This window comes from Bison bison, unplaced genomic scaffold (genome assembly GCF_000754665.1).
Source record: "Bison bison bison isolate TAMUID 2011002044 unplaced genomic scaffold, Bison_UMD1.0 scf7180017864459, whole genome shotgun sequence".
Classification (NCBI taxonomy): domain Eukaryota; kingdom Metazoa; phylum Chordata; class Mammalia; order Artiodactyla; family Bovidae; genus Bison; species Bison bison.
The window spans coordinates 2,408,753-2,432,875 of NW_011495021.1; the positions used below are offsets into that span (position 1 = coordinate 2,408,753).

The 24,123-nt window shown below is 35.7% G+C and overlaps 1 protein-coding gene across 1 annotated transcript in view; it reads right to left on the bottom strand.

The window, feature by feature from the left end:
- FSIP2 (fibrous sheath interacting protein 2) overlaps positions 1–24,123 on the bottom strand; it is a 149,008-nt gene that overhangs the window by 15,226 nt on the left and 109,659 nt on the right. Inside the window, exons 17-20 of the mRNA XM_010859740.1 lie at positions 13,490–22,968; positions 10,258–10,758; positions 8,581–8,681; positions 1,121–1,164 (exon numbers count right to left, since the gene is read on the bottom strand). Coding sequence (XP_010858042.1) covers positions 1,121–1,164; positions 8,581–8,681; positions 10,258–10,758; positions 13,490–22,968 — 10,125 coding nt within the window. The remainder of the gene's footprint in view (positions 1–1,120; positions 1,165–8,580; positions 8,682–10,257; positions 10,759–13,489; positions 22,969–24,123) is intronic.

The window sequence follows — 24,123 nt, forward strand, 5'->3', positions numbered from 1 at the left end:
GGTGTTGAAGAAGACTCTTGAGAGTCCCTTGGACTGTAAGGAGATCCAACCAGTCCATTCTGAAGGAGATCAGCCCTGGGTGTTCTTTGGAAGGAATGATGCTAAAGCTGAAACTCCAGTACTTTGGCCACCTCATGTGAAGAGTTGACTCATTGGCAAAGGCTCTGATGCTGGGAGGGATTGGGGGCAGGGGGAGAAGGGGACGACAGAGGATGAGATGGCTGGATGGCATCACTGACTTGATGGACATGAGTCTGAGTGAACTCCAGGAGTTGGTGATGGACAGGGAGGCCTGGCATGCTCTGATTCATGGGGTCGCCAAGAGTCGGACATGACTGAGCAACTGATCTGATCTGATCTGATAGTATGTTTACAGAATTCTGGTGTACTTACTGTTATTTTATGAACCATCTTAATAAAAATGATTTCCTCCCTCAAGCTGAGAGAATGTTTCTTAAGTAACACCTTGAGTGAGCTGTATGTTCAAAATACCCAGGGTAAACTTGTGGTTCAGATTTAAAGGCCACTTCATATAGTAGGCACAAACTCAAATTCTTGGACATGCTACCACTGTTAGAACCATATCACTTACCTGAGGTTTCAACAAATACAGTGCTGGATAGTCCTCACACAAATGTTCTAAGCACTCAATATTATTATAGGTTAAAAAAAAAAATGTGAGGTCCATACTAGCCACATTTAAATGTAAACATATGAATTTAGCTCTAAGGCCTTTTTTAGGGGTACATTTTGATTTGGTTAAGCACAAAGATAGAATAAGTTCTCAAATAAATTGTTAAATCCTAGTATCATGGTTTCTGGTTCAGCTAGAATCTATGATATACACCCTGATTTTGTGGATATTTCTCACAGGAGCATGGTAAACATAAATTCATTTATCACATCATATTCTTGACCAACATCATTAATAATAACATAAACTAGTTCACTTATTTTAACATCTGCATGATATAGTACTGGATCCTTTCTAAAAGTAGATAAGCTCATAGGAAAAAGTTGTATCAACTTCAGGCTTGATAACTTAAAAAAACTGATCAGAGCAGTAGAGTATCCTTCTGAATAGTTTCTACTTTAAATTAAGAAAAAGAATAAATCCAACCTTCCAAAATTTTAGTTCTCTCTGCAGTATAATCTTCAGTTTCACTAAAACAGAAGAGAAAAAGAACATTTCATTTTTTAATGTATTTAATCAATCAAGACATTACTGGTTAAGTAAAATCACAATCTGTCCTCATTCTCCATACAGAGGTAAACCTGGAATAATGTATCACTGAGTTTCCAAATCAAATGCAGATTATTTTTAAATTGACTTTCTTCCCACTTTTAAAATTCTAGTTAAATACACATAAAATTTATCATCTTTACCATTTTTAAGTGTACAGTTTTATACTTGAGTACATTCACATTACTGTGCAACTATCACCGCCATCCATCTCTGGAACTTCTTCATTTCCCCCTGAAACTGAAACTTTGTACTCATAAATCCTTATTCATAAATACTAACACTGTACATCCCTCTCTCTCCATCCCCTGGAACCCATATTTTACCTTATGCCTATGTGATCTGACTAGTTAGGTATCTCATATAAGTGGAATCATAAATTTGCTACTTTGTGACTGACTTATTCATTTAGCATAGTGTCTTCAAGGTGACGTGTCCTTGTCAGGATGCCCTTCCTTTCTAAAACTGAGAAATATTCTGTTGAAATTATGTACCATATTTTGCTGATCCATTCATCCATCAGTGGACTCTTGTGTTGCTTCCAAGATTTGGTTATTGTGAATAATGATGCTATGAATATAAATATAAAAATATTTGTTTGAGTCCATGTTTTCAATTCTTTGGAGTATATACCCAGAAGTAGAATTGCTGGATCATATGGTAACTCTTAAATTTTTTTTTTTCTTCACAAACTCTCATACTGTTTTCAATAGTGCCTATACCATTTTAAATTCCCAGTGCATTGTGCGAGGGTTCTGACTTCTTTACATTCTTGCCAACATGTTATTTTATGAAAAAACAAATTTGTTTTTTGATTATAGCTATTCTCATGGGTGTGAAATAGCATCTCATTGTGGTTTTGATTTGCATTTCCCTAATGATCAGTGATGCTGGGGACCTTTTTACAAGCTTATTGCCCATTTATATATCCTCTTTGAGGAAGTATCTATTCAAGCTGCCCTTTGCCTAATTTTTTAATCAGGTTGTTTTTTGTTTTTGTTGAGTTATAGGAGTTCTTTATATATTCTGGATAGTACTTCGTTATCAGATATATGACTTGCAATTATATTCTCCCATTCTATGTGCTGACTTTTTACTCTCCTTTGAAGCACAAAAATTTCTAATTTTGATACAGTCAAACTTATCTAATTTTTTTCTTACTGCTTGTACTTCTAGTATCATATCCAAGAAATTATTGCTAAATCCAATGTCATGGGCTTTCCCTCTATGTTTTCTTACAAGAATTCTATAGTTTACTTAGGTGTCTTTGACCCATTTTGAATTAGTTTTTCTACATAGTATAAGGTAAAGGTCTAACTTCATTTTTGTGTGTGGTTATCTAGTTTTCCCAACGCCATCTGTTGAAAAGACATTTTTCTCCATTTAATGGTCTTGGGATGCTTATCAAAAAGTATTTGATATATTAAAGATCTGTTCTGGGTTATTTATTTTATTCCATTGGTCTACATATCTGTCTTTATGTCAGCACCACATTGCTTTGATTACCATGATTCTGTAATAAGTTTTGTAACAAGGAGTCCAAGTTTGTTCTTTCTTTTCAGGATTGTTTTGGCTACTGGAAGTCCTTTGAGATACCATATAAATATTCAAATGTATTTTTTCTTTTGCTGTAAAAAGTCAGAATTTTTATAAGGATTCCATTTAATGTGCACAATCCTTCGGGTATTATTTTAAAATCTTAACAGAATATTTCTGTTAATTTGTGTCTTTTTAAATTTCTTCCAGGTATGTTTTTCAGTTTTCACTGGAGTATAGAAATGCAATGGTTTTCTTCTGGGTAATTCTATATCTAGCAACTTTGATTAACTCATATATTTCTCTTAAAAGTATTTTTTTTTTTTTGTATGGCATCATTGGTTTTCTACATATAAGATAATATCATCTATGAGCAGAACTCATTTTAATTCTCTTCCAATTTAGATACCTTTTATTTCTTGCCTAATTGTTTTGACTAGGACTTCTGGTAATATATTGAATAGAAGTGATGAGAGTGTCAACTATTATTGAATAAAACTGGACAGAGTAGACATCCTTGTCTTCTTTCTGATATTAAAGGAAATGCTTTCAGCTTTTCATGGTTATACATAATGTTAGCTATAAGTTTGTCAGATACTACCTTTATTATGTTGAAGAATGAAATCCCTCATTTGCTCCACTGCTGCTTCCTTCCTATTAGTTGAGGTTTTACAGAGACACATTTTGATTCCGTTTTTGTTTCCTTTCATGTATATTTTATAGTTATTTTCTTTGTTGTTAACACAGAGAGTACATATGACATCTTAAAGTTATGATAATTAAACTGATACCAATTTAACCTCAGTTGCATACAAAAACTCTACTCCTCGATAGATCAACTGCCATCCCTTTGTTACTGCTATCCCAAATTGTGGCTTTATATAAATTCCATTTAGTCTTTGGGCTTCCCTGGTGGCTCAGATAGTAAAGAATCCACATAAAATTATTATAATACTGGTTTTACATTTGTCCATATATTTAACTTTACTAGAGAATTTAAAATTTTCATACGGCTTTGAGTTACCATCCAACATCCTTTAGTTTCAATTTGAAGAACTTGTGTTAACATTTCTTGCATTTCATTTTCTAATTTAGAATGTTCTGATTTCTCTTTCACTTTGAAGGGTATTTTTTACTGGTAATAAGAGTTGTCACATGACAGTTTTCTCTTTTAGCCCTTTAAATATATAATCTACTGCCTTCCATCCTGCAAGGTTCCCTCTAAAAGTTTTACTGACAGTTTTATGGAGATCTCTTGTACAAGCAATTTCTACGGCGCCACTTGAAGAATCTCTTTTTGTCTTTTGATGGTTGTGATTATGTCTCAGGTAATCTCTGTGCACTTATGTTACTTAAAATTCACTGAATTTATTATTTGTATATTCATGCTTTTACAAATTTGAGGAGGTTTTAGCCATATTTCCTAAAATAATCCCCTTGCCCTTTTTCTCTCATTTCTCTGGAATTCACCATAGTGTGTGTGTGGGTGTGTGTGTATTGGTATGCTTGCTGATATCCCTTAAGTTCTACAGAATCTGTTCACTTTTTCAGCCTCTTCTTTTTGCTTGTCAGACTCAATAATTTCAAGTGACTTGTGTTCAAATTCACTGATTATTTCTTCTGCTTGATTGTGACTGCTTTTGAGCCCATCTAGTGAATCTTACAATTTAGTTGCTATATTTTTCAGTTACAGAATTTGTTAGTTCTGACCGGTTCCTTTTTACAGCTTTTAATCTCTTTTTATTTGTATGATTTTTTTTTGGTATACTTTTCCTTTGACTTCCTTTGGGTCTTTGTGTTTCAGTTATTTAAACTCTTTGTCATATATGTCCATTTGGTGTGCTTTTCCATGGACATTTTCTGAGGATTTATTTGGTTTCTTAAAAATGTGCCAAATTTTCTTGTTTCTTAATATACATTGTGATCTTATGATGGAATTTGAGCATTTAAAGAAACAGTTATCTCTTCCAGCTTTTGGAGATTGGTGTAGAAACCCTTCACTAACTAGCAGAACGGGGAACCTTGGGAACAGACGGAGGTAAAGCCTTCAGGTGTTCATTTTGTTCCGGGCCTATGTCCTTCTGGGCCTATGTATGTACTTTTGCTTTTCCTTTTTCACTTTTCCCGACCTGCTGTTAAATGTTTTGTTTGCTAAGAGTATCATCATATTTCTTCTCAGTTTAGTTCAGTTGCTCAGTCGTGTCTGACACTTTGCGACCCCATGGACTGCAGCATGCTAGGCCTCCCTGTCCATCATCAACTCCTGGAGCATACTCAAACTCATGTCCATCAACTCAGTGATGCCATCCAACTATCTCATCCTCTGTCATCCCCTTCTCTCCTCCTGCCCTCAATCTTTCCCAGCATCAGGGTCTTTTCCAACAAGTCAGTTCTTTGCTTCAGGTGGCCAAAGTATTGGAGTTTCACCTTCAGCATCAGTCCTTCCAATGAATGTTCAGGACTGATTTCTTTATGATTGACTGGTTTGATCTCCTTGCAGTCCAAGGGGCTCTTGAGAGTTGTCTCCAACATCACAGTTCAAAAGCGTCAATTCTTCTGCACTCAGCTTTCTTTATAGTTCAACTCTCACATCCATACATGACTACTGGAAAAACCATAGCTTTGACTAGACGGACTTTTGTTGGCAAAGCAATGTCTCTGCTTTTTAATATGCTGTCTAAGTTGGTCATAACTTTCCTTCCAAAGAGCAGCATCTTTTAATTTCATGGCTGCAGTCACCATCTGCAGTGATTTTGGAGACAAAGAAAATAAAGTCTGTCACTATTTCCATTGTTTCCCCATCTATCTGCCATGAAGTAATGGGACCAGATGCCATGATCTTAGTTTTCTGAATGTTGAGTTTTAAGCCAGCTTTTTCACTCTCCTCTTTCACTTTCATCAAGAGGCTGTTTAGTTCCTCTTCACTTTCTGCCATAAGGGTGATCATCTGCATATCCGAGGTTTCTTCTAAGGGCCTTAGCTGTTCTGTGGCTTCCCTGTGTCTGTAATCTCTTGCTTTCAGGTGTCTGTGCATCTGTAGTCCCTTGTGATTTCCATACACCATGGCATCCATCTACTGACTTCTGTGGCTTCCAGGCTTAGATCCAAACTATGCCATCATTCCCAATCTGTGCTTCTTCAGGTGAGACAGAAATAGTCTCTCAGGTAGTCCACAGATAGATCTGAACATTGCAAATAAGTTCCAATCTGCTCTTTCCACTTCAAGAGAAAAAACTGAGAATTGGGCCATTTCTTCCCAACTATGCCACATCATGTTGCAGAAGGGGCTTAGGTAATGATAAGAAAAGTCTGTGGAATTTTCTGCCACTTTGAATGTGGCCTTTCTTTGGGCATTCCCTTGGTTGATGCTATTACTTGATCGGTTTCTAGAGCTCTTGTGAAGTTGTTTTATCAGTCTCTAGTTATTTTTGTTTCTACAAGAAAATAAGGGTTTGCATTTTTTTGGCCTGCTGCTGCTGCTACTGCTGCTAAGTTGCTTCAGTCGTGTCCGACTCTGTGCGACTCCATAGATGGAAGCCCACCAGGCTCCCCCATCCATGGGATTCTCCAGGCAAGAACACTGGAGTGGGTTGCCATTTCCTTCTCCAATGCATGAAAGGGGAAAGTGAAAGTGAAGTCGCTCAGTCATTTCTGACCCTCAGCGACCCCATGGACTGCAGCCCACCAGGCTCCTCCATCCATGGGATTTTCCAGGCAAGAGTACTGGAGTGGGGTGCCATTGCCTTCTCCTACCTCACTCTAAATTGACTTTTATTTGGTATCAACTGTGCCCTCTGTCTTCACTGATATAAATAATAGAGGGGTACCTGCATTACTAATTTTGTCTGTTAATACAATCAATCATTATTTAGGAACAAGAGGCAATAATTTGGCCAGGAACAAATGTCCCAAAATAGTATGTCAAAAGAATTGCATCATGCTGTGTGGGGAAAAATTATAACCAGGTAGATTTTTCTATTTATACCTATTGCTTCTCCCACAATAGAGATACTTCCGTTTCTAGGTTATGAATACTCTTATAAACTTAAGAATAATTTTAGGCAACTTCTGTTCTAGATATAATTAGATTAGAAATCTAATTAGATTTCAAGTCTGTTGCTGTTGTTTAGTCACCCAGATGTTTCTCATTCTTTGCAACCCAGTGGACTGCAGCACGTCAGACCCTCCTGTTCCCCACCATCTCCTGGAGTTTGCCCAAGTTCATGTCCATTGGATCGATGACGCCACCCAGCCATCTCATTGTCTGACACCCCCTTCTTTTGCCCTTGGTATTTCCCAGCATCAGGGATTTTTCCAAAGTATTGGCTCTTCACATCAGGTGACCAAAATACTGGAGCTTCAGTTTCAGCCATCAGTTCTTTCAATTAGTACTCAGGGTTGATTTCCTTTAAGATCAACTAGTTTGATCTCCTTGCTGTTCAAGGGACTTTCAGGAGTCTTCTCCAGCACCACAGTTTGAAGGCATCAATCTTTTGACGCTCTGCCTTCTTTGTGGCTCAGTTCTTATAACCATATGGGACCACTGGGAAGACCATAGCTTTGACATATAGACCTTTGTTGGCAGAGTAATGTCTCTGCTTTTCAACACACTGTCTATGTTTGTCAAAGCTTTCCTGCTGAGAACCAATCATCTTCTGATTTCATGGCTGTAGTAACCATCCACGGTGATTTTAGAGCCCAAGAAGAGTAAATCTGTCACTGCTTCCACTTTTTCCCCTTCTATTTGCCATAAAGTAATGGGGCTTGATGCCACGATCTTAGTTTTTTAATATTTAGTTTTGAGCTGACTCTTTCACTTTCTTCCTTCGTCCTCATCAAGAGGTTCTTTAGTTCCTCCTTGCTTTCTGCCATTAGAGTGGAATCATCTGTGTATCTGAGGTTGTTGATGTTTCTCCCGCCTATCTTGATTCCACTGTGTAACTCATCCAGCCTGGCATTTCTTATGATGTGCTCAGTGTATAAGTTAACAAGCAAGGTGACAACAGACAGCCCTGTTGTACTCCTTTCTCAGTCCTGAACCAATCAGCTGTTTCATACAGGGCTCTCACTGTTGCATCTTGACTCACATACAGGTTTCTCAGGAGACAGGTAAAATAGTCTGGTATTCCAATCTCTTTAAGAGTTTTCCACAGTTTGTTATGATCCACACAGTCAAAGGCTTTAGTGTAGTCAAAACAGAGGTAGATGTTTTTTTCTGGAATTCCCTTGCTTTCTCTATGGTTCAGTAAATGTTGGCAATCTGATCTCACAGCTAAACAGTTCAGACTTTGCTCTGATAATCATACAAACTTGGGTTGCCTTCTCATGTAAATGCTGTCTATATATACAGACCCACATCAAACTACATTGTTTCCTAGAATTCATCTCTGAATGCTCCAACTTACACTGTTCCCTCTCTTCATACATACTGGAACATTGAATTACTTAAAGAGATTTGAGTAGGAACCCTTTGGGCTGAAAGACACTGGGTTGCATTCATATCACTATCTTCCAGATTAAAAAACAAAACAAAACTATAACACATTAGCGAATTCTTAATTCAAGACACTGTTAGACTAGGAAGAATGTAGAGGGCAAGTAACTAGGAATGGGGCATCAGACAGAATGAAAAGGCCTTAGAGAAGCACAGTGGAGAGGTAGGGGAGGAAAGGATAAGAAGGAGTGAAGGAAGTTATAGGATTGAATACTTGCCCAATCAAGTTTTACCAGGGACTTCAGTCTTCCCAGAAGCATTACCCTCATCTCAGATTGCTATTTTATATTGCTTTAATTTCATATACCTGGCATATGAAATCAGATCTTCTTGGTTGTATGAAGATGAACTCATAATTCTGTGTATGAAGTAATGTGTCGGCTCAGTAGTAAGGATTTTTTCTTCTTTCTGGAAAAATGCAAGCCATGTATTACATTTGATATGCACTTCACCATATACTTGGCATATTCTCCCCTCTTAACATACACTATAATTAGAAAAAGTTTCAGAGGTTACTTAAAAATGGATGGAACCTATAGTTCTAAGTAAAATGTCCTTTTCCAATATAGTTTTTAGGAAATAGCTAGTGAAAGGTTCTAGACAATAACACTGAAGTTTGAGTAAATGCTAAAGATAAACGTAGCACAAAGTTTGATGTATATGATTTTCCAATTCTGTACTTTACAGGTATTTTATGGAAACAGTTCAAAAAGAACAGAGATATAACTCTGGTCAGTTCAGAAGACTGTCAACTCAATCATGTGAACCTGTACTCTGATCTGGTTGGGAAGTCATGTGTGATTTTAAGGCCATAACTTTTATAAGAACACGTTTAGTGTTGTGTCTATTATAATCTTGAAAAAATAGACTACTATTACTGGGATTACTGTTCATACAATCCATTTTTACTTTTGTTAATGTTATAACAATTCTTTAGTTGTCTATGAAGTCAGTACTTCTGAATGAGGCTCAAGAAAACTATTCTGCAGACTGCATCTAGTCATGTAATCACATAGATTCCCAGCAAATAGTTTAGAGTATGTGTTAAGATGATTTGCCTGGGAAGCTTTTGAACTGAACAGAGTTGTATCTGTTGTTTCTGGTTCATCTCAGCTTTTGTGTTAATTTGGGAATCATGTCAAAAGGATAATCAATAGGATTATCCCACCAGGAAACCCTAAATCATATATACTTTTCAAAAACATACTTTGGTATACATTTTTGAACAAGGACCACCCAAAGAGTCACTGAAATCCAAACCATTATGCTATGTGAGGCACTTGGTACTAGGGATGAAAGTTGTTCTCCATGAATATAGAGGGGTTTATGGGCTGATTGCAAGGATGATATTTAAAATATTTTTATTAACGTGTTAACTTTGGTCAAGTTGGTTAAGCAACATATTGAAAAAAAAAGCTATGTAACTTGCCCAAAAGATGCATAGCTATTAAAGACAGAGTTGGGATTGAAACCCAATCTGAAGTTTTTTTTTTTTTTTAAATTACCTCCTACCTCGACCCATCTTCTGGTCCTGCCCTACTTGTTGAAAATGTATTTACCAGTCAAAATATAAAAGGGATGAAATCTTCTAAAATATGTAAATAATTAACTTTCATTTCTCTTAAGTTGCTTCCTTTTCTGTCATCCTTGGCTTTCTAATTATTCTACGTCTCTTTCCATTATCTGTTTTGTGTTCTATATGCAATTGTGTTCTATGCGCACAATTGTGTTCTATGCATGTTGTAAATTTTTTTAGAACGTTTCTTTCATATTGTAAATTTTTCTTGCATATTGTATGCATTTCTTGCATACTGTATGCATTTCTTGCATACTGTAAATGTTGCCAGATTTAGGAAGAGACTATATCTGGAACCTTTTCAGTATTCCTTTCTACTCAATTAAGGTGCATACTTGGACAGAATCTCTGAAGACCTCTACTCTTTCCACAGACATCTGGTTATTGAGAGTCATGTTTCTCACTCACCTTACTCTGTGACTTTTCCTCCCAAGTAGAATCTGTTTCAGTGAAGGTTCCTGAGCAGGGGGACATGTCAAGTTCAGCAACAGTTCTTTTAATTTGTCCATTCTTAGCTTCTATTACATGATTTGACACTGTTCCAGTATTTTCAACATTTGCATTGGATGTGGCCTGACAACATTTACTTAGTGAAAAAAACTTTTTCAGACTGCTTGTGCTTTGTGTTGGCTTGGGAGAAACGACTTTGCTTTCTACTGGCTTTGTGGAATGTTTTACTTGATCTTCAATATTTTCTCCTGAGTGTTCTTGTACAATCTCTCTTAAAACAACTTCATCTTCGTCAGATGAAGTTAGTTCCTCTTCTATGGTACTTTCTGAGATTTCCTGCTCAATATCATGAGCTACTAACCGAAGGATAAGTTCTTTTTTGTTCTGAACATCTTTTAAAAGCTCCACTTTGGTGATATCAGGCTTTCTTATATTCTGAAATGAATTTCTGCAAACAGCCTAGAATTGAAGGTATAATGAATATCAGAAACAAATGCCTCAATCACTTTTCCTGTGATTCTATTACAAAAGAGCTATTTCAGTTTGATTTCTAGTTTTAATGTAAAATAATATCTTCAGATACTATGTTTACATTAGCAATATTTTAAAAAAGAAACATGAAAATTTTAAGAAATATTTGTTGGTATCATGTCTTTTACATTCAGAGATTGTATGTAATCTATCATACCATTTGATTAATCTACCATAATTTACTCCAGAGTTTAATGAAGGACTAACACAGGTTCTTCTTTTTCTTTTTTTGCTTAAACTTTGTATCTTGTTGCATCATGTATTTTTTTTATTCTTTTACTTTGGAAGTTGGTGAGAGAAGTAGACATGATGATATATTTTTCTAAAACTGTAGATAGGTTATCAAAGAGAAACTGAAATGTACATATTTTCAATAGAAAAGCAGTGTATTATCTGCTCTTGATTTTTAAAAATGATGAATGACCAAGATTGTGAAGGTCTCTGACTCTTTAATCTCTATCATTCCACTCTTGATTCTCTGGATATATTTTCCAAAAGAATCTTCAAAACATAAGTCTTCATTTTTTCCTCACCTCCCTAGGCAAATCTCACCTTTCATTTTCAATGTCTAAAGACAGATCTAAATGTCTAAAGAAAAGACAATTATTATTGAGTAATATAACATCCCCATTTCAGTAGCCTTTGATGGTGCCACAGAACCTCCAAATTGTTCCTAATCCTAGACATCAGCATTCCTTTGGAACACTGCAAGGCAATTTTTAAAATATTGGTACCAGAAGAGAATATTTTCTATGGAAACAAAATATACAAACAGTCTCCTTAAGAACTTAAAACACAATCAGTTTTGATTTTCTGTGTTATTGGTGGGGTTGGGCGGGGGGCGTGCAGGGCAGGCAGTGGTTTAGAAAATCCAAAATCATTCTATCTGGCTTTGTTAATATATATAATTTTAATATGTACATGGCTAGTGTGTTAGGAATTTATGGTATCTCAAAACAGGAAATAAAGCCCTGGGGCACAGCCAACAAATACCTAGATTCTCTGCTCTAATCTACTATTCTTTAGTCTTTTTGTCCCTGTGCAGGAGATTGATAACATTGATACCCAGACTGGTTCAAATCATGTCTTATCAGAGTTGTCTAGGTCTGCTTCATTTGTACTTTATTTTTTGGATGAATTTTCTCCCCCTTAAGAGAAAAATGGCCATTATTTTCATTTAAATATTCTCTTCCTGCTTTCTGTGGTCTATAAATGACTTAATGAAAGAGAATGGTAACCAAGAGTGAGATTTGTGACAGACAATTCTACATATAATTAAAAACTACCTTTGAGCAATATTATTCTATGTCTTTGAACACAAATTTTACTCCTAAGGGGTTACATATATATATGAATGAAGACTACCAAAAAATATGCTGATGAAAATGATGAGAATCCATGTAAGGAATAACTTTTAGAGCTTGAAAAGACTCATCTGGTTCAAAAAAGTTAAGGCAAAGATTAAATTAGTATGTCTTCCCATAATAATTTCAGTTCTTGGGTATGAAAACGTAAGTGCCAATTAACATATTTAACACCCCTGATACCTAGTTCAATGGGTTACAGGACAGTGCTGGAGAAAATTTACTTCAAGTGTCTGCTCCAGGGAGAATAGTTCTATAAAACTTGGCTCATTCTCCAAACAGATTATACCCTCAGCACACTCAGTCCTCTTATGAGAGAACACGGTCAGTACAAGGGGCTCTGATAAAAATGTGTAGATTAGTGTGATTCCATTGGCCAGACCATCCTTTGTCCTCAGTTGTACAGTTTCCTTGTAACAAGGACATCATTTTTGCATTTTAAAGTCTCCACTAGGTTAATATATTGGGGGCCTAAATATGGAACTGCAGAGCAGAATTAGGGACTAAAACAGAGGAAACAGATTCATAAATATGGAAACATTAAAGCAGCTAAATCTAGAAGAAGGATAAGAAGAAACTTAACACTTCTTGAGATTATAGAAGAACCTGAGGAAGACTATTAAAGTGAAATAAGAAACTAGCATAATCTAAGAGTTTGTATTCTGATGTGTGTTGACAAATGTTGCTAAAAGTAAAAAGAGTAGTATTACTGCTGTAGAGCCGTATATAAGAAATGTATTTTAGATAGTTTTATTATTATTTCAGTCAGCACAATTCTGCTGTCAAGGGTGTGTGTGTGTGTGTGTATGTGTTTGTATGAGAGTTGTTCAGTCGTGTCCAACTCTTCGCGACCCCATGGACTATAGCCTGCCAGGCTCCTCTGTCCATGGAATTCTTCAGGCAAGAATATTGGGGTGAGTTGCCATGCCCTTCTCTAGGGGATCTTCCTGACCCAGGGACTGAAACCCGATCTCTTGATTTGCAGGCAGATTCTTTATCCTCTAAGCCACCTGGGAAGGCCAGTCAAGGGTATATCCCTGTATTCTCATTATTTTTTTCTTAAAGTTTAAATTGATTGTCTTAGGAAAACTAGCCTGAGACTTTTAGAATGAGCCTCAGAGCTGGAATGGCAAGTCCCAGTAAGTCATATAACTATACAGATAAACTTATGCCACCAATTTTCCTATTGGGTTGGACAATAACAACAACAAAAAAACACATTCTCATATATCCATCTGAGGAACAGAACAGAACAACCATTTCTCACTTTTTTTTGCTATTCTTTTTATACTTACCTCAAAGGGTTTTATATCTAGTCGTCCTGTCTTGCTCAATGAGGTCCGTCTTTCTCTCTTCAACTCTCTTATAGTACATGTGTCTGAGGGATAACTTCTTCCACCTATTGATGCTCTTCTCAGTTCTGCTATGCTATGTCCAGTATTCTTTAAACATTCCGTCTGAAGTTTCTCAAGGGGTTGAGTTTTTATAGAAATTACTGCTAAGTGTTCTGAGATAATGTTTGGATCTATTTTGAGGGGTTTATTCCCAACATGTGGAACTATTTTAATTGCAGAGTCCTCTACAATTGAATCTTTAGTTGATTCTTTATTTAAGTCAGGAATCATGTTAACAGCATGCTCTTGTGCCTTTTCAACAATTCTGTTAATGTCTAGATCTCCAAAGAAACAAGCATTTGAATTCTTTGGACTAGCTGAATCGAAGGGAAAATTTGAAACTTCATTAATAATTAAATTAGCCACTTTTTTAGGGAAAACTCCGTTTGTACTTTTTATATCATGATAAAGATCCTTTTGGGTTCCAGATTGTTGTAGTACATTACTATAAATAGAATCAATAACCTGAGAAACCATTTCTATACTTTCTGGATTTAGAAAGTGTTCTTCAGAATCAGCAGCAACAAGATTAATATTACTCTTTGAAATTTCAGCCGTCACAGATTTTGTCAGTTGAGATGCAATTTTATTTAATTCAGGCTTTGATAAGTTTTTTGCATGTTTGCTTGAGTCACTTGGCAACCTTACTATTTTAGCCAAGAACAAGGCTAGTGCTTCCTCTAAAAACGTGGCATCTAACATAGAACCTTTTTTGGATGAAGACTTTTCCTGGGACTTAAATTCATCAACCATTTTGACTACTTTTTCCATAATTTTAACAGCTTCCAGAGCTAATTCTGGACCTGATAATTCTTCCTGTACTTGAGGTTGAAATTTGGATTTGGAAATTTCTTTCACCATTAAAAACCCTATTATATCAGAGAGGATATTACTCTTACCCATTAAATCTTTAAATATAGAATTGAGTGAGCCAGAGTGTTTTAAAATACTGGTATAAACAGAATTAACTACTTTTTCAATAGCTTCATTGTCAGCCAAAGGTGCAGTAGGTATTTCCTTTGCCGGTGATACAACTTTAATCTTATTTTTGGAGATAATTTCTTGTATTGAATTTAATATTTTTGATGTTATTTTTTGCATTTCAGTTTCTAGGGATTTGGGTCTTTCCTTATTGACCTTTGGAAACGCAGATAAAAGCTTCGATAAAAATTTTACAGCAATTTCTTCTATTATGTTATAAGGCAGTATACACGCCTGTGATGGATGAGGCTGGGGAATGTCAGCCATTTGGATCACATCTTTAAGAATATTTTCAACAACATTGTCAACTTCTGCACACTGATACGGTGTTAGCTCTCCAGAAAAGTAGTTCTGCAACTGATTGCCAGTCACTTCTCGTCGAATTAAGTCAACTATGGTTTCTGAAAGAATTCTACATCCACTGGCTGCACAATTTTGTATACTCTCTTGTGACCCAAATTGTGACAAGAGATTATCATAGAGTGATTGAACCACTAATTGAATAGTTTCATCATCACTGGGATGTAAGGATTCCACATACTGTATAATCATATCTTCATCTTTGGAGATCTCTGTTGTAACTGTACTTAATAACTTCATTTGAAGGAAATCCAGTTCTGTAAACCAGCTGCTTTCATATGTTTCTGCTATGGTGTTTGATACGGTTGAGAAAATTTTAGATAAAAGAGTAGAAATCACATTCTCTAAAAATTCATGAGGCAGCATGATGGTATATGGTGATGATGTCTGACATTCTTTGCTGGCTGTTTGAGCCACTTTTTGGACCTTTTTAACAACATCCTTAGTTTCCAGAGGCAAACATGATGAAACTGGAAACTCATCACACAATATCAAATTAAGCTTATGTTGAAAAATTTCATTTATCATTGCACTAGCTAATCTTCTTGCTAAATGTCCCCCATTATTCTTTATATTCTTACAAATGGAGTCTTGAGATTTATATTCCTTCAAAATATTGCACACAGAGGCATGGACAACTTTGTTGACCAATGTTTTATCAATTGATGACATTTTATCTAAAAAAAGTATCTTATTTGAAGAGGGTTTTTCAGTCATTGTGTGACTCTTATCCACAGTTATTGTCTTAACGTTGCATGGTGCTTCATCTATATTTGATTCTTTATGCCTGGGATATTCCTTAGGAACTGATGACACTTTATCTGCAGGAGGAAAAACCTGATATTCTTTATCTGGCCTAAATACCTTAATTTGAGCATCAGAAAACTCCTTTAACAGTGAATCAATAAGTCTCATAGCTGTGTCATAGAGTTCATCTTGATTTTCATCATCACATACATTTTGACATCTATCATATGTTTGTGTTTCTGGTGAGGAAGAAAATACCAATTTGTTAACCATTTCAGTAATAACATCTTCTAAAAATTTAGCAGGGAAAACCGCAGGTTCTGGAGGGCACTGAGGACTGTCTGGTTTACTAGGTTCCTTTTTAATATCCTTAACTTTCATGCTGTCATTTTCTCTTTCACCCCCTCTCTTCTTTTCCCTCTCTTTTTCTATTTTGCTTGCATTCTCTTTTTCTTCTTTCTCTTTGGCCCCGAGATTTTTGTTGGCTGAGAGGGATAAACCCTTTGTTAAAACAGACTGTGCAAAATCCTTGCCAATCTCTTGAGTTACAGGCAATGCTTGAGTTATAGGTGATGCTGTATGACTAGGAAGACTTTGTTGTCTTAAATAATCAGCTGATTCTTGAGAATGGTACATTCCAAAGATACTGTCATAAATATTCTCAGTGACATTTTGGACTAATTCATAATCTGAGTACTCTCCTTCCTTTATGTCTATTTGAGCTGAAGAGTCTTTCCTCTCCTCGTCGTTTGGCTTCTGGGTAACTGCTTCTGAAGGTTTCTCGATTGTGTTCTCTGTATTTCTCACTTTGGCTATCAAAGAAGATAACTGAAGGGGGTTGTCTTCTGTTTTTAATGAACTTTCTCTTGTTTTGTCAACCTTCTTCTCATTGCCTATTTTAAAATCTAGTTGAAAGATTTCCCTTTCACCATCAGTAGCTACTAGAATTTGTGTGTGTACCTCCTTACCTTGCCCCTCCTTATCTGAAGCTGATATTCTTTTCTCGTCAGTTTCATTATTTTTGAGTGTTCCCTTCAAATATGGCTCCTGTTTATCTTTAGTTTTTGTAGTTGGACAAGTAACTTTTGATACATTGTATTTTTGAACTGGAATTCCCATTTTGTTTTTATTCTCTTTATTGGCCACACCTGCAGCTGGTCCTGATAACAGGTTAACTACATTGCTTTTCATAATACTAGTTACAGAGGTAACCACTGGGTCTTGGATATCACCTGTTTTCATTGATGTCTCTTTAGTTTCCAAACTTTTCCTTTTGCTCATTGCACCTCTATCTACTTCCAAAGTATCCAACACATTTTTCTGGTCTGAAGTTAGAGACGTGTGTTTATATGACTGTTCTGATAAAGTAAGTTGATTCTCTTTTAAGCATCTGTTTATCTGTGTAGAAGTTTGCTGTGGAAGGTGTTTAACCCTTTGAGTGATGTTATCTGGATTTAGAAATGAAAAGAAAGTAGAAGACCAGTCTCCTGAAAAAAGTGGTTGAATCTTGAAAGCAGAGATTGCCTTCTGGGCTAAAGTAGCAATCATTTCTGTAACAATGTTATTTTTACCATTCTTCTGAATATCATTAGATCCATAAGTTTCTATGAACTGATCATACACAAAATCAGATATCTTATCAACTGTCTCTTTATCAATTGGTGGAAAGGAAAACATTTCTTCAGCATTTGGTAGAACTTTAATTTCACTTTTCCTAAATTCTCCTATCAGAGAGTTTGCAAATTTTATAGCCAAGCTCACAACATCTGGCTCTGGTTTTTCTTTTTTCTTAATCTCTTCAGTGATACTTGGAAGAGAATAAAATTTGCGAACAAGGTCAACAATTACATCTTCCAAAAATGTAGCCGAATATAGAGAAGGCTGTGTCTTTTTTTTACCAGGTATAGTATGTACAGAGACATGGTCATAATTAGATAAGCTATGGGAGGATGATTCTTCACCATGTAAAAATGGCTGCAGATGATGATCCATGATTTCCTTCATAATGAAACCAGCTATTTTACTGAGGAATGAGCCTCCATTTTTGTTTGCATCTTTCTGGACTTCAGCTTGAAATTCAGATTTTTTCAAAATATTATTACATATAGAGTTAATCAAATCTTGAATCACTTCTAATTGCACACTTTCTGCATTCTCCTCTGCTGTAGCAAGACAGATCTCATGTTCAGAAATTTCTTTGATGATTTCATCAGTTAGTTTTGATGCTGCATCCACGAACTCATAATCTGAAACCTCTTCCTCTTTTAGTTCACTTTCAGTGTCAGTCAAAGGGAAGATATGCACTAGAAGCTTGTAAATCATATCTTCTAAAAGAGAACATGGCAACACAGTAATACATGATGGCAAGGCATGGCTATCTCTCATGATGACATTGAGTACATTTCTGATGATTTTATCAGCTTGAGGAGAAGAAGAGGAAGAAGATATTAATTCTCCTGAAATTAATGACTTTACCTGGCAGTCATAAATTTCTTCCAAAAGGAAATTATATATTTTTCTTCCAAAACAAGCAGTGTCACTTTGCATAGCCCTATATATTTGAATCAGAGATTTATATTCATCTAATATTTTTTCATAAGTACGGCTGACTGTTCTTTGAACCATTTCTTTATATCCTTCTGAAAAACACATATCAGCATCAAAGCTATCTGCAAGGAAAATCTCTGATGTGGTGAACTCCAGAACAATTGATTTTACTAATGTTGTAACAATGCCAGTAACTTTGCCTTTTACTATATCTGGGTTTTCAGCAGCCAAGACATTGTGTGAGAATGCATAAAGGAGTTTACATAAAAGTTCAGAAATTACTTCTTCCAAAAAGACAGCTGAATTCATGATGAAGGACAACTGTTTTTCTTTAGGATCTAATACTTTCTGTTTATAAGTTTGATCAACTTCAGCTGAAAGGAGAGTTTTATCTCCAGATAAAAATGACTGAAGATGATGATTAAAGATTTCTTTTATTATAAAACTTGCTATTTTTGAAACAGGTATATTATTTATATCTTTTTTATCTTTTGTAAGAGATTGGTATATACTTGAACAGGAAAGAGCAGCATAAATGGAATCAACCATGGACTGGATGTCTTTTTCTGAAATCATACTATGTTTTTCATTCCCATGTTTAATAATACATACTGCATGTTTTGAAATTATTGACATGATTTCATTTATCAGTTTTATGACTGTATTACTTAAGTCTGATTGAGAAGTATCTTGGTGTTCTGTACTGGAGACCAATGGACTCATCTGCGATATAAGCTGAGACACAATTTTTTCCAAATGAGTATGTGATAACATAGTAGTATATATTGTCGAAGCCTGTCTTTGGGATCTTGATTTAGTAATGTCATGGTGAACTTTCTTTATCAAAATATCACTACTAAGTTTGGATTGTGACCCAAATGGAAGCTTTTCTGTAAGATTTGGATGAATTTGGAAATCAGAGGTTTCAGCCAGGATGATTTCAGTTATCTTTGCAGCCAGTGTCTTCGTGTCATTTAGAAAATTTTTATCAGGCATTATTTCCATTTCATATTCTTGCACAACTTTGCTGTACACCGTGTCAATAATGTTCTTGACCACATCTCTCTCTACTGGAGGCAAACATAAATTTTTCTCTGCACTCTCTAAAATGCTAACTTTAGCTCTTGAGAATTCCTCTGTTACGAAATGTACGAGTTTTTCAGCTTTATCAAATAGTTCATCTTCTGAATCTCTTACTGATTTTGTTTGTACGATGCCTAACCCCCTGTGGAATATTTTGCTTAAAACCCCAGAAATCACATCCTCCAAAAAAGCTGAGGAATAAACACTGGCATAAAACCACTGCCTTCTCTCATCGCCCAAATATGTGTATGATGAAGAAGGTAATGACTTTCCATCCACAAATGGCTGAAGATGTTGTTGACAGACATATTTAATGATAAAACCTGCTATCCTGTCAATAAGAACATCATTACTACTTGTGACACTTGGCTCAACTAATTCTTGAGACTCAGAGTTTAGAATATTTTTGAATACTGAGTCCACGAGATGGTGGATATCATCTTCTGAATAAAGAAACTTGGTTCCTTCTTCATCTTTTGAGAATCGAATTTCATGTTGGGAAATTTTCCTTCTAATATCACTGATTATATCTGAAGCAATTTCATTGAAATTAGCTTTTGATCTATCTTTCGGAATTTCTCTGTTTGCAACAATGCTATGTGCAGAGGGAAAAATTCTAGATAATAGTACTCTGATCATGTCTTCTAAAAATGTGTATGGCAGCAAGGTGTTATATGGAGATAAACTCTGACTTGGCATGGTAGATCCACTGATGTTACTAAGAATGTCTTGAACAATATTGTCAGTTGTTGAAAGAGAATATGAAGATAACAAATTCCCAGAAAACAGTGGATGAAAAAGGTAATCTGAAATAGCTGCTACAACTAAGTTGGTAATTTTTTCCACAAAAATACTGCTGTCTTCAGACTCTTTATCAAACTCAGGATCTAATCCATACTGTTTTAAAACATTTCTATAAACTGAGGTGACCAATTCGTCCACAATATCTGTATCCACAGAAGGGTAAGACTGTTCTTTGTCATTACATAGAAGGTGAACTTTAGCTTTGTCAAAATGGTTATTTACTGAGTTTACAATTTTTTGGGTCATGTTTTCCAGCTCAATTTCAGTGTTATGCTTTGGACTGAAAATTTTTGATAAAAGTCTGGCAACAATTTCCCTTACAAATGTCTCAGTGTAAATACCTGCGGCTGCTGGCGTCTGGGGTCTGTGTGACTCTATGACTTCATTGAGAACTTGTTTAACCATATTCGATATTGCATCTGAAGGAGTTTTTGGACGAGGTAAACCTTCTCCACACAAAAATGGCTGAAGGTGATTTTCAACAATCTCTTGGATAATAAAACTGGCTATTCGGTCAACCAAAATCGGGCTTCGGCTGAGTATACTTTTCTGTATTGAAATAAGAGAGTCATAGGTTTGCATAATATTTCTATAAACAGAATCCACCATCTTCTGGAGGTTTTTTCCTGTACACAGATATTGATTATCATATATAGTGAACCAAATTTTATGTTTTGAAATAGCTGATATAACCTTATTTATTATACAGGTAGACATTTCATTAAAATCTGAACTCACGAAATATTTGTTTTCCAAAGAGGAAGCTTTACTGGGTGGAGGAATGAGTTGAGTTAAAAGTCTTCTGATGATATCTTCTAAAAATGATTGTGATAACATGGTGCTATAGTCTGTTAAAGACCTAGGTTTGGAAGTAAATTCCCTCAGGTTATTTTGAAGTTTCTGTAATATAATTTCAGCACTGAGAGGGTAATATGAATTGTGTAAGAGCTTTTCCCTGAAGCAAGATGGGAGTTGGTAGTCCAAAATCTCTAACAATATGCTATTAGTTATTTGTTCTGCTATTGAAGTACTGTCACATGCCAGATTACCACCACAGGTCACTTTTGATTTATATTGCTGTAAAACACCATAATAAACTGAGTCAACAATCCTACTAACAGTTTCTTTATGGATTGGTGGAAAACATAGCCTTTCTTCAGAATTCCGTAAAACAGTGACCCTTGCCTTATTAAACTCATTCACTATACTGTTGACAAATAATGTATTCATCTCATTGAGCTGGGCATCCATGATGTTTTCATTTTTGCCCAACAGTGAAATAGAGAGATTAAAAAACAGTTCTGAAATTATGTCCTCTAAAAATGTGGCTGAATAAACACCTGTGTTCATATCTCCTGGATAAAGCTTATTATGGATGGCTATTGTATTCATATCCTTTGTTCCCTGTCTTTTAAGAGGTGGCACATTAGCAAAATTTACTGAATATTTCTTGCCAAACGGTGCTTGTATTTTGGAGCTAACTACACTGGGATTATTCAGGGGTCCTGTCAAAGCATGGCCATAATAACTCATGCATCGTAAAGAACCTCTACCTTGTTCCAATTCTGTTAATTCTGGCCTTTTTGCTTTTATAAAACTAGGCTGTATTTCTCTTGTTCCATACTTCAAATGCTTGTTTGCAAAAGGTGGACTTTGGGGGAGTTGTATACTGTGATGTAGTTTATCCATCAATGATTTAACCAAGCTGTGGGAAATAATAGTAAGCATAGAGTCTGTTGACAATAAATCCGGATCCATTTCTGCCAGATTTTCCAAAATGTCTGACGTATAATCCCCTTGAAACTGTTCCCAGTCCATTGTTCCATTACAGTAGTCAAATTCTTCATCTACACTTTGAAGTATTTTTAAAAGTTGACATTCTTCTGCTGATACCTCTTCAGAAAGAGGAAAATTATCAAGAAAGACAGAGTTTGTGCATTTTTCTAAAAGTGTTCTGATTAGTTTCTCACATACAACATTGAGAAGGAAAACTGATTTAGGGGAGAGCCCTAAGTTATTTCCAAGTATGTTATTATATTGCCCTTCATACGATGATGAGAAAAATGTTCTTGCTTTTATTTCAGAACCCATAGCCTCATCTGGCTGTTCATCTGGTAAAAATAAATCTAAAACAATACTGAAAACTCTGTTGACTATTTCTTTGGATTCATGAGTTTTTAGGCTACCAGCCAGACTATCTAACTTGTGTGCCAAATAATTTAATTTATTTTTTTGAATGATATGATCAATTTGGTGAGTAGCTAATCCCCAGTCTCTGGAACCTTTCTGTCTTTGCATTGTATTTCTTCTGTTGCAAATGGGCATACTATTACTTCTGAGCATGGGAAATGGTCTGTTTCTTCCGCTATTTTCAAGGTGATGATTTAAGCCTATTTCTTTGGACAGTACATGAATCACACCTATTAAAAGGTCCTGAAAGAGATCATCAAAATCAGCAGCACTTACTCCTGGGCAGTAAGTGTACTTTCTTGTTAATGAAAACATTTGCTGTGCAATGTTGGTCTCTATGATGTTACTATTTAAAAGGATTTCAGTGATGATTTCAGAGATACTTAGGGCAAGTTCTCCAACAGAAATTGACCTACTCTCAAATACTTGAGAATCAATTGAAATAATAGTGTTAAATGCAGCATTTTGTCTTTCCGATGTTTTCTCTTTTTCTCTAATATCTGTGGTGCTACCAGAAATGCTTGACATTAAATGGCAAATGACAGACTCAGTGAGATGTTCACAAAATTGATGAAGTGAAGAATCACTATATATGCTTCTTAGAGGTGATTTTGATTCATATTTTTTCCTTGACAGTGTGGAAACAATAGACACCTTCTCACTGGAAACTTAAAAAAGAAAACATTACCATTTTAGTTTGCATTAAGGGACATATGGAAAATTCAGTATTTTGATAATTATTTATGTATGAATTTCATCTGTGGAACACCTCACTAAAAAAAAAAAAAAAAATCTAGTCAAGAAAAATACTGGGTTTTCTTCAGATACTTATTTCCCACTTGTGGAATCTTAATTTTAGCCATAAAGTTGAGAAAATAACCCTGAAGAATTCAAATATCTAAGTCTACTGCTGGTATCTGTTTTGCTTAGATGGTTAAGGTGCTCTAAAGAGCTGGAATTCCTGGGGCAGAGAAATGATTTCCAAGTGTTATATCTTAACATGTGCACAGTGATCTCTGTGGAATCAGGCAAGACCAGTGGCGAGTGGAGGCTTTAAGCTGAACTTTGACAATTAGATGGGTTTAGATATCTTGAGATGAAGGAAGTAAGGAAAGGAAGCTCCACATGGAAGGAGCATGAGTGACATCACTGAAAAACCCTAGACATGTCTGGGAATAGAGAAGAGACATGATAGAAGGAAAGGGCTAGTGGTAAAGAATCTGATCTCCCAAGACAGTAGACACAGGTTTGATCCCTGGGTCAGGAAGATCCCCTGGAGAAGGAAATGGCAACCCACTCCAGAATTCTTACCTGGAAAATTCCATTTACAGAGGAGCTACAGTCCATGGGGTCACAAAAGAGTCAGAGACCTAGCAACTAAACCACCACCACAGAGTCAAATACCAATGGGATGGGATTACGAATCTTATCTTCTCCTATCTTCTTTGTTTTTCTTTATTCTTTAAGTTCAGTTAGGCTGTACTTGAAGAAATTACACTTATAAGCTTGGAACTGCAGACACACCCAACTGTCCACCTTGAAATAATACCAGTTTTAATTATAGGAAATGGCCTCATTGTACAAGTAGTTAGGACTGATAATATGTATTTTACTATTTCAATGATGGTGAAGTGATGTATCTAGACTGGTAAAGTAGCAATTAATTACTGGCAACTGGAATTAATGATCCAGCTCAAGGCTATAATAGTATTAGATGGAATTTTATGAAACTGCCAATAATTACTAGGTTTGACATAAAGTGGCTATCATATAGTTCAACCAAACATACAGATGTATCCATGTTCAGTCGCTAAGTTGTGTCT